Source organism: Amphiprion ocellaris, chromosome 1 (assembly GCF_022539595.1).
Source record: "Amphiprion ocellaris isolate individual 3 ecotype Okinawa chromosome 1, ASM2253959v1, whole genome shotgun sequence".
In the NCBI taxonomy this organism is placed as follows: Eukaryota; Metazoa; Chordata; class Actinopteri; family Pomacentridae; genus Amphiprion; species Amphiprion ocellaris.
This window is the reverse complement of record NC_072766.1, coordinates 36,339,494-36,350,892: the sequence shown is the minus strand read 5'-3', so window position 1 is coordinate 36,350,892 and position 11,399 is coordinate 36,339,494. Positions and strand designations below refer to the sequence as shown.

The window sequence follows — 11,399 nt, the reverse complement described above, 5'->3', positions numbered from 1 at the left end:
CAGAGCCATTTCAAAGCAGCTTCAGATCTCCAAATCATCTGTGCCAACAAAACTCAATCAACAAACTATCACCTTCTGCTGAGGGACCATTGGTCAGGATGGTCAAGAGTCTACCAAGAATCACCAAAAAGCAGCTCTGCAATGAATTAGGAGCTGCTGGAACACAGCTGTTAGTGTCCACAGTGTTTTACATCAACATGAGGAAGGAACTTCTTCCTCTAGAAGCCGAACCTTAAAGCTTCACTGAAGTTTGCTGCTGATCACATGGACAAAGAAAAGACCTTCTGGAGGAAAGTTCTGTGGTCAGATGGAACAAAAACTGAGCCATTTGTTTACAATGACCAGAAATATGTTTGAATGATAAATGTTGACACCTTTAACCCCAAGAACACCAAACCTACCATCAAGCATGGCGGTGGCAGTATCATGCTCTGGGGCTGTTCTGCCCCCAGTGGAACTGGAGCTTTACACAAAGTAAATGGAATAATGAAGAAGGAGGATTATCTCCACATTACTCAGGAAAGCCTAAAATTATGAACCAGAAGGTTGATTTGGGCACAGTTGGGTGTTTCAACAAGACAACGAGCCCAAAGACATATTAAAAGTGGTATATTAAAAAGAACAGACAGTTAAGGAAAAGCTAAAGCTAACTCCACTCAATATATTTTGTTGATGGAAACTAATTTCATGAGACGCTGCCATAACTCAAGAACACTGCAACATTTTTGGTGTTGTTGTTGAGCTCGATCATTATTTTTTAGAGTGTATTTGATGTCACATTTTACCAATTCCGCCTGTAATAAAGTGATCTCAGGATAGATGTTTTGAAATGGGCTCATCATTTTTTTCTTCTGTATCTTCTGGTAACGAGGTTGGTGTTTTTAGAACTGAGTCAATTTGGAAGCTGAGACACTGGATTAATTCTGTATAGTCTACCATTTTGCCAGCACTTGTTATAAATGAATAAGATCTGAATGCTGGTAGGTTTATCGTGCACTGATGCCAGACTCTCCTCGTGCACGTCGGTCCTCGGGGCCTCCGGGCGGGGCTTCAGACCCGCTATAAGAGAGCAGAAGGTCCGGGAGGTGCAGGGAGAAGCTCCTGCTGCGACCCTCCGCTCCTCCAGCCCTCATCTGCTACCTCCTGCAGGGACCTCCGCCCTTCTGCACCAGGACCTCCAACTTCCTCCACCGGGACCTCCGCCCTCCTCCGCCCTCCTCCGCCCTCCTCCACCGGACCAGCACCATGGAGAGCTCCGGGTCGCTCCTCGGGCTGCTGCTGCGGCTGCTCGGCCTGCTGTCGGTTTTGTGTCACGATCAAGTTTCTCAGGAGGTTTCCGAGGAGTTTGGAGAAGATAAACCAGAAGCAGCTGCAGACAGAGATCTGGTAAGTTTGTGGAGGAATCTTTGATGCTTCTGGATCCTAAAGTCGAAAGTTTTGTAGCGTTTATATCTTCATATTAGTCAGAAACCTGCTGGAAAAATCGTTATAAACCCTCCGATTTTGTCTGCAAAGTCCGTTGTGTGCATGTGTTTACAGGCCTGTGCATGACTTTTTTTAAAATTGATCTGGATTAACTACACTAAAAGTTTTTGAGTGCATCTTTTAAAAAGAAAAATACATGCAAATTGCAGGAAACACAAAAAAAATGTTCAACAAATTTTGGAAACTGCTCATTTTTGCATGTAGTCAATCTGAGTCTGGTTTTGTTTGATGCAGCTTTTTAAGTGCATCCTGGCTGTTAAATTTAGATTATTTTCAACATTTCCTAACCTCTTAAACCCCCACAGCATCATTTTAACTCCTAGTCAATGTGTCAGAGTTTCCAAATTTGTCTGACTTAATTTATGGAAAATTGTATAAAATGATGCACAAAGTATTTCCAGTTTGATGGAATATTGCAGCACCAAAAACTGCAGCATGTTGGGTTTTAACATTTCCTAGAAGCAAGAATACATAAGTTGTATTATCATACAATGTCTTCTCTAAATCAAAAGGAAGTCATTTTTTAAAAAAACGTTTGCTTTATGTTAATAGAATCCCTTTTAGCTGCAGCTTTGCAGAAGCTTTTCTTCCACACGAACACTGACAACTTTATAATCCAACAATGAAGCACAGAACATTACAAAATAAACCAGAAAGCTCCTGTCGATGCAATAATCTAGATTTATGAACATCATTTAAGGAGTCAGAGCACAAATACTTTTCTGATTTTTTTATCTTGACAGTTTACACTTACTGAAATGAGTCATCTCCAGTTGATTAATGACATAAAGACACATTGTTTTGCATGAAAATAGGGCATTATCTCATTAAATTTGCATTAATTTACAGAATATTAATCTGAAGTTGAAATAAAAACAGCTTTAAAATCTTTTGTTTGACTTTGTTGAGATATTGGAGTCTAAGTTTCCAATATTTTAGATGTCATTTTTTTTGTCACTAAATCCATTTCTACTACATTTTTAGGAGTAAAATGTTCAAAAAATCTGACTTTGGATGACATATGAACAAACCTCTGTGAAAATCCAGTTTTATTCCTGTCTATATTCTCAACAAAGTGTGTGTGTGGTGTACGTAAAAGTGAAGATTTCTGATTCAGATAGCGAGAAAACAGCTTTTAAAGCACTGTATTGTAAAAATTTTATATGTATTAATTGGAAACTCGTTACAGGTATTAATATAGAATTTCAAAAGAAGGATATTATTATGAAACTTCCCCAGTTGACACCTGTCTTCTGAGTTCCAATTTTTCTTTTAAATGTTTAAATAAGCAAATTAAGTCACTAATATGACATTATGTGTTTATTTGCTACAAAATGAAGGAAAATAAACACTTAAGTGTGTGATTTGGATTCTTTCTAAAAGTAAACATGTTATGGATGCAAAGCACCCCAAAAACAACAGAAAATTGGCCAGTGCATAAAAAAATTGTTTTTACTGTAGTATTTATCATTGTTATCATTTATATTTTTGGTCTCACTTCATGTTAATCCTTTAAACCCTCTTTAAGTCTACATATAGGATTGTGTTTATTCAGTTAACACGAGCAGATATTCTTCTTTTATCTAACTTTTGTATGATTTTTATTTCTTCTTTGCAGTTGGAGGCGCTGGAGGCTCTGCTGGGTCGGACGCAGAACCGAGTTCCCTCCACAGAGAAGCGAGGCAGCATTCCTCTGGTGACCGTCCTCACTTTAACATTACAGCAGCGCAGCTTTAATTCAGCCGTTTGTAAGACCAGTCAGAGCTGTGTGTTGCCAGCATCCCTCCAGTGCTGTTTAATTAAAGCCGTTAGTAAGAGATACCTGCCTCTAATTAAAAGATAACAAGAAAATGCAGTCGACAGCGTTTCACTCAGTGGAATTAACAGACTAATCAAAAATACTGCAATTAGCTGAAGGAGGGAAAGTTAAAAAAGCTGTGAATATAAATCAGCCCGTTAGCCACAGATTGAGCTAATGAACAGGATTTAATTAATTCTCTCTGCCTTGTTTTCATTCTCATTATTTCTGTTAAATCAGCCTGACAGCATTAATAGAAATAATTACACTCATTAATCAGAGTAAATGAAGCCGTGTGAAGGACTGTGCTGGTGTTTGCTCCATAATTTGGGGGAAAATTAAGAATTATGACGCTCTGTATTTTCATTTTTTACAACATTAGCACCAGATATTCTTTTATAAATGATTGTAGGTGTACTGAATAGATATAATTCCTCTTTTTTCCTCAGTGTGGGATGGGCGACCGCTGTGCCATGAAGTTCGGTCCTCGCATCGGGAAGCTCTGCGACTGCGGAAGAGCAGCAAACTGCAACTCCTACCTGCTGAAATGCATCTGAACCCCGGATTACTTCTGTTTTTCTCTTCTGCAGGAACAAACATCCTCCAGCAGGCAGCACAGCTTCCATAAACCAGCTCCACCCCTCAGTCACTGTCTGTGTCTAACATCATCATTCATCTTTTATTATTATTACTGTTGTTGCCTGAGGACAAGCATGAATTTTATACTGCTGACAGTTGTGGTGATGCTCTGTGGCATGTGGATGTTTCATGTTCAATAAACAGATACGTAAACTTAGATCTGTGTTATTGGATTCATTCACTCTACATTTCAAGTTTCAAGGTTTCAACTGGAATTTTATTACAGCTTCTTGTTGATGTTTGATATTTTGGCCATTAGTCCTCCAGTGGGATCATTTTTTATAATACTAGGTTTGAAAAGAGTGCAGTAATACAAATTAAATTGGTCATAATCTAGTCTGAAGCTGCAAAACATTCTTCTCAAGTCACACAAACATCATACGAGTGTCAGAAAATTCCATGAACGAATGAATTATTGTTTTTATTTTGGATATGTGAGAAAAAAAAAGCCACAAAATGAATCAAAATATTCAAAGCAACAAAACAAAATGAAACGCAACAAAAATAAAACAAAACAACAAATATTAACCCAACATATCTGAAAAGTGGAGCTTATTTACTCCTACCCCTTCTCTGCCTGGACCATCAGTCCCTCAGCACCCTCAGATATTATTTATAAATAATAGAAATATCATCCAGGGGAAAAAAACATAATTTTGAGTTTCTTGGTTTTTTTTTTGTTTTTTGTTTTTTTTTTACATAAATGAAGTGTTCGGGTAGTAAAGAACATATTGCAAAGATTTTTTTAACTTAATTTTATTAATATTTTATAACACGTGCACTGTAGTGCACAATATTGTGTCATTGATGTTGAATGTGAAACATTAACAAAGTAAATAAGCTGATCATGAAAATAGCTCATCTGGAATCTTCCATTTAATAAAACATGTATGAACATATTTGTTTTAAAACACACATTAACCTCTTGATGCCTGAATTTATTTAGTTTATTAAATAAAAAATATTTTTATGTGTTGTTTAAGCTTTCGAGCTCACGCTAAAATAAATGTAGGTTGTTAATTTATCGATTACACAAAGAACAGATATATAATAATAATAGCAGATATATAATAATTAGGTCCCAATCCGACAAGTCCTACAAGAAGCCAGTGCTTGCAAAAGCCTCCGAGGTACGTATTGAATATGCACAAACCGGCATTGGGGGAATGAATACTATCTCACTGCAGTCTGAATGAAAGTGGTATGTTGCAAATTTGCAACATTAGGCATCAAGGGGTTAAAACTTCATAGACACTTCAGAAAAACAATTCACATTGACTTTGCACCAGCCAAAAGGGTGTGTGGCAATGGGCGTGATCAGTCACAAGAAGGTGTGTAACTCCCTGATGGCTTCATGAAATACCACAGAACTTTGGGCCAAGGTTGGTCATAGGCTAATAAAGAACTGATGAAATGTCCACACCCACTGGTTGAAGAGGGGCAATAGTCTTAGTCATTCACAATAACACACCTAACTACTCATATGGCTTCATTGGATACTTCATCAGATACCATCAATGAGGTGTCTTCACTGATGGCATCTGATGAAGCAACTGAAGATCTGATCTTATAGACACGATCTGGTGTCATGGAGTCAGCTATGACCTGGACTGTGTTCAAGCTGCAACCTGAATCCTGCAGGAGGCGTTGGCTGGTGAAGAAGGACAGATCGTGAATTATTTTTTCATCGATATACTGCTGGAAGTAGCGCTGTGGGCTCCAGTCTCTGCAGCTTATAAGGCCACCATCATCTGCCACTCTATAGTCCTCCAACACAGGCGTGAATCTAAATGAAAGACAAACCACACAAACACGTTAGAATTCACTTAGACTCATCTCATCCCTGTTGGTTATCCTTCCATTTTTGCTCTATTTAAAACCATCCCCACGTGTTTTTTGGCCCGTAGAGGACGATGGTGCACTTCAGCTGGCCTTGAGTCTTGGTTAACTTAACTTGGGTCCTCACTGCTCTCACCCTCTCTTCATTTACACTTGTGCCAATCAGTTTACAAACCCTGGCAGAATTAGTAAAATATGTACCATTCTTTAATGAAAACATGAATGATCAGAGCAAATATTATTCAGTGATAATAAATAACTTTTTCTCACCACTAATCCTAAATGAAAGAAAAATTTTGCCATTTTCTAAAACAAAGTACAATATTTCACAAATTTTGCCAGGATATGTAAATTTATGAGCAAAACTGCATATTCTACATCCAGTTACAAATCTACAAACACGGAACAGTAAAACTACTGTTCTGATTGGACATGAGACAGTTTGACTTGTTATTCAGAGGATGTTTGCATGAACTCCTTCATTACAGTGTCCAGGATGTGTGCTCAGCTGTGTAAATGAAAGCTCTTCAGTGAAACCAGAGTCTGTCACATGGCAAAATGCTTTTTGTTCTTCTACAATAGATCAGCAGGTACTTCAGGTGACTGCTGGGCCACTAAAGATCAGCTACTGTTACACAATAAACACATTTAGAAGTCTGCACATCTGCTATTCTGACACAAAAAATCATTTCTGATTGAAAGCCAGACACTTGCAAATGGTATTTCAGTTCACTTTTTGTTCTCCACCAACTCCTGGGAGATGGATTTTTGTCTTTAGCTACTAGATGTTCCACTAATCTCACCAGTTAACTCCATCCATAAGTCCATCTGCAGGTAGTATTTGTATGAATCTACTTAAACTGAAAAGAAACTGTCTCAAAACCAAATCAATGATCTTGAAGAGGTTTAAAAGTTGTATAGTCCTCAGCTTACTATATTCAAGAAATCCATAAAGACACATCGTTTCAAGATTGCCTGTAACTCATACGTTTCTTCTTCTTCTCTACTACTTTTTTTACTTTCTCCTTCCATTCCACTAAACATATAACAGAAATGTTCTTTATTTTCTGCTCTGCTACATTTATCTGACAGCTTTAGAAATTTTTAAGATGATAATTTCCACCATATAGCAATTTATTTCTCTCCTACAAACTTCTCGCGTGGTTTTATTTCAATAAAATTATCCAATTTATCACCAAAAATCAAAGATTAAAGAACAACTGAACACAGATTTAAGTATCAGAACTAATTTTTCACTCTTTCTTTTGTCATTAATTATGTTTGGAGCCTCAGATTTATCTTCTGTCTGTATATAAAACTGGATATAAAGTAGTTCAAACTGCAGTAGCTACAACAGTAACCTGCTGCTGATGCACTGATTCTTCAGTGATAATGATATAATAATGTTAGATATAATAATATATCAATCACAGGGACTGAATCAAGACTTTCACTTTAATACTTTAACTATAACATGTTAATTCTTGTGTTCATGCAGGACTTTGATTTATTGGTACTTTTACATCATCAAAGGATCTGAATATTTCTTCCACCACCAGTGGCAGTTCAGACACTAAAGCAGAGTATTTTATCCATTCAAAAGGTAAAAGTAGTCACATAATCTCCTGCATGGACTTTTATTTGAGCTCTTTTTAAACCAAAGCCCTCCTTTGGAGCTTCTGTGTCCGACTGATGTCATTGCAGGTATTTGGTTTTTATTGCTGATGGAAACCAGCCACTGGGTCATTGCTGCTGGAGATGGAGCCAAATGCAATCAGTTTACAAAACCCGACGTCAAACAGGATGAATTTACCTTTTAGAAAGCAAACAAACAAACACGAGTCAGCGTGAGAGAGAAGCATGTGAGGAGACAGATTCAAAGCCGGGAGGCGATGGAGATGTTTTGCACTTCAGCTTGAATGATTTTAGAAACTGACCTTTTCTTAAAGTTTTACTCCGAGGTTGTACATCCTGCTGCTGCTCACATTCAACCACAGCTCACATGAATTAAGTCCATTCAGTGTTTTTACTGGATTTTACCACAAACTGTGACAAATGAAAGAAAAGTGTCTAGCTGTGACCAAACCCATGTTTGTTCCAAACGAACAAATATTTCTAAAAAGCAGATATGACTCTCTGACACATGTGGCCCACAGCAGCAGATACAAGCTTTTCATTTATCCTCAGAGTCTTAATCTGCAGAACCATAAAACACTGAGCAGCTCATTTAAGGTCCTTTGGCTGCTTCTGGCTGTGGAGAAAAGCTGTTGTACAAAGAGCAGCGTAATGTTTCCCTCCTTCAACGCCTCAAGCAGTTCAGTCTGTAATTAAAAAAAAAGAACAAGTCAATAGTAAATGAAAAACAACTTCACCTCAGGATTCTGCTTGGCTCGAGCCTTGTTGTTTGTTAATTTGTTTGCATTTGCTTGTTGCAAAAATGATACCAAGTGTTTTCTAGGACAGTAATAATCCCTAATATGTGCGTTTAATGGAAATATCCGATAAAATATTTGATATTTATATTGATAAACTACAGCTAGAAACATGTTTGCATTTCAGAAAACAAATGTAGTCTATATTTGAAAAGCATAAAAAACAAATGCATGCAGTATTAACTACATAATCTATTTAGCTTTAACATTATTGGATTTATTATGGGGCATTTTTAAGATGCATCCAAATCAGTTCAGCAGAAACACGACACTAAGAAACAAGCAATGCAGTGCAATAGTGTACATACAGTAGATAGATATTTACAGACTGTCTGTAAATATCTATCTACTTGCAGACCAGCCTGGTACTATTTTACTACATTATTGTACTATGCATTGCACTGCATTGCTTGTTTCTTAGTGTCTTGTTTCTTAGTGTCTTTGTCGTTTTTATTTTTTCCCACTGTGCCTTGCATGTTTGCACCGGGGTCTGAGAGAAACGTCATTTTAATCCCGTCTATTTCCTGTACATATGGCAGAATTGACAATAAAGTTGACTTTGAGAAACAGTTATTGTTTTGTTATTCCACACATTCTTGGTTTTTGTCAAAAAATAACACTTGCATTACTCACACTGCAACTCAGCAGATGTTCTGCTGATAATGTCTAATGTAGCCTCAAGATGTTTAGCCTCTTTAATAGAAGGTTGACAGTTGAATTCCACATTTATGTTGTGTAACTTCTAGAGTTTTGAGAGCAGGAATCAAACTCAGTATCAATTATTCCGTTACACAATTTCTATCTGACGTTTACTAAATTTAGCAAACTGAAGCTTTCATAAGCTGCTAAGCAAAACAGCAAAAATCAGCAAAACTCCTGCTTGTATTGAATTCACAAATGGTGCCTTTCTTTGCTTTTCATTAGTTTTTTTCTTCCTTTGAAAGTGACGTCATTGATCTTTAATGTGGGAGGAGAGAGTCGCTTTAAATTCCTCGTATTGTTAAAAACATCAATATCCATACAGGCCTGTAATCCTCCACCTCTGCAGTTTTTAAAACTATTGTCTGATCAACTGTATTGTCTTTACTGCTGCTGTCCTCAGAAGCCCTGCGATGCTTCTAACTGCGGTGTTTTATTTTACAAGTCTGGGTTCTTAACTAAAGAAGTCAGAGTCTATTAAGCACACTGACTCCATCCATCCATTATCTATACACCGCTTAATCCTCACTAGGTGCTAACCACTACGCCACTGTGCAGCCCGCACACTGACTCTTTCATGTTTATTTTGGGTGTTTTGACGTCATAGAGTGGCTCACCTGATCTTTCTCTTTTTACTGCTGTTGAAAATCTGTCATTATTAAACCAGCTGTGACCACCAACAGACAGATGTTCAGGCAACACAGACAGAATGTTCTTGTTTCCCATCTACACGCATTAAAAAAATAGATTTAAAGATACTAAACTGGCTGTTGTAGTAGCTCATTAGAAGCATTAAAACAAACACAACTCACACCAACGTTCCCCCCTTTTCCCCTTTACCAAACAATGGTATGGTCTCTAATGCCAAATCAAAACAAATTTCTGCACAATAATGTCAATTAATTAAAAACATAAAACACTAAAATAAGTGAATGTCTAAGTATTCTACTCATGCAAATCAGCATTTAGCTTCTGTGGATAGGTCTCAGTTAGCCAGAACATCTGGACGCTGCAATTTTATCCGACTCTTCTTTGCAAAATTGTTCAAGCTCCGCCAGGTTGCATAGGGATTGTGAGTAAACAGCTCTTTTCAAGTCCAGACACAAATTCTGAGTTAGATTGAGGTCTAAGTTCAGACTTGGCGACTCTAGAACATTCACTTTATTTTTAAACCATTTCTGTATAACTTTGTCTCGGTGGAAAACAAATCTTCTCCCAAATCCAGATCCAATTCTCTTGCAGACTGCATCAGGTTGTCCTCTGGGATTTCTCTATGCTTTGCTGCATTCATTTTACCTTCTACCTTTCAGAGTCTTTTACCAAGAAAATTCCGTACATCATGATGCTGCCACCGCCTTGCTTCATATCATGATGCTGCCACCACCATGCTTCACATCCTGATGCTGCCACCACCATGTTTCACATCTTGATGTTGCCACCACCATGCTTCACATCATGATGTTGCCACCACCATGCTCTATATCATGATGCTGCCACCGCCTTGCTTCATATCATGATGCTACCACCACCATGCTTCACATCCTGATGCTGCCACCACCATGTTTCACATCTTGATGTTGCCACCACCATGCTCTATATCATGATGCTGCCACCACCATGCTTCATATCATGATGCTACCACCACCGTGATTCACATCTTGATGTTGCCACCACCATGCTCTATATCATGATGCTGCCACCACCATGCTCTATATCATGATGCTGCCACCACCATGCTCTATATCAGGGGTCACTAACTGGCGGACCGTGGTCCGGATCCAGACCCAGATGCCGCCTTATACAGACCGGACCTGTAATGAGTAAACTGTAACGGGATTTTAAATTTGACCGGTCGCTTCTGTTTTACCGGCACAGCTTTCCCAGTGTTTATGGCATTAGTTATCAGCTCAGGAAACACACAGACCAATTACGTATGAGTTCAGTCATCGCATATGACGCTACTCAGCCAATGAAGTCTCTGCATTGCAGCTGCTAAACATCACAGCTCTGCATTCAGAAAACAGTTGAGAGGTGAGGGACAGACAAAAAAGGAAAATGAATAAAGCGACACCGAGAGGGAAATAGTCCTGCACATGCTGACCATGTTTGGCTCAACATACAGCTGGAGGCACCTTTCTCAACTATGAACATAACAAACATGACAAAACTGAATATGGTTCCAGACTGACCAATGAGCTCCAAATGTGTTTGAGAACGACCCTGACACCATTCAGACCACAATACACAATTCAAAAAGTAGTGGCAGGGCAAACTGCAGCTCAGTTCTCCCATTAAGCAGCAGGGATATAAGGGGAGTAACAAGACAGGAAAAAAAATGTAAAAGTGTTCAATTGTTTACATTTTTTGAGATTTAGGTATTGTTAAAGATGTATATAAGCTGGTTCGGGTTGTTTAGTCATTATTTTTTCAAGTTCTGCACTTAATTTTAAGATGTACAGTTATATCAAAAGTTAATTGTTAATAAATGTTGTCAAAATGTTTTTAAA

General features: G+C 38.0%; 1 protein-coding gene across 1 annotated transcript; it reads left to right on the top strand.

Moving 5' to 3' along the window:
- Nucleotides 1-1,077: 1,077 nt before the first annotated feature.
- On the top strand, nucleotides 1,078-4,079 carry cartl (cocaine- and amphetamine-regulated transcript-like). Its single transcript, XM_023285367.3, has 3 exons — nucleotides 1,078-1,386; nucleotides 3,104-3,181; nucleotides 3,733-4,079. The coding sequence occupies exons 1-3, from the start codon at nucleotides 1,246-1,248 to the stop codon at nucleotides 3,838-3,840; spliced, it is 327 nt and encodes a 108-aa protein (XP_023141135.2). The 5' UTR covers nucleotides 1,078-1,245; the 3' UTR covers nucleotides 3,841-4,079.
- The last annotated feature ends 7,320 nt before the right edge of the window (nucleotides 4,080-11,399 follow it).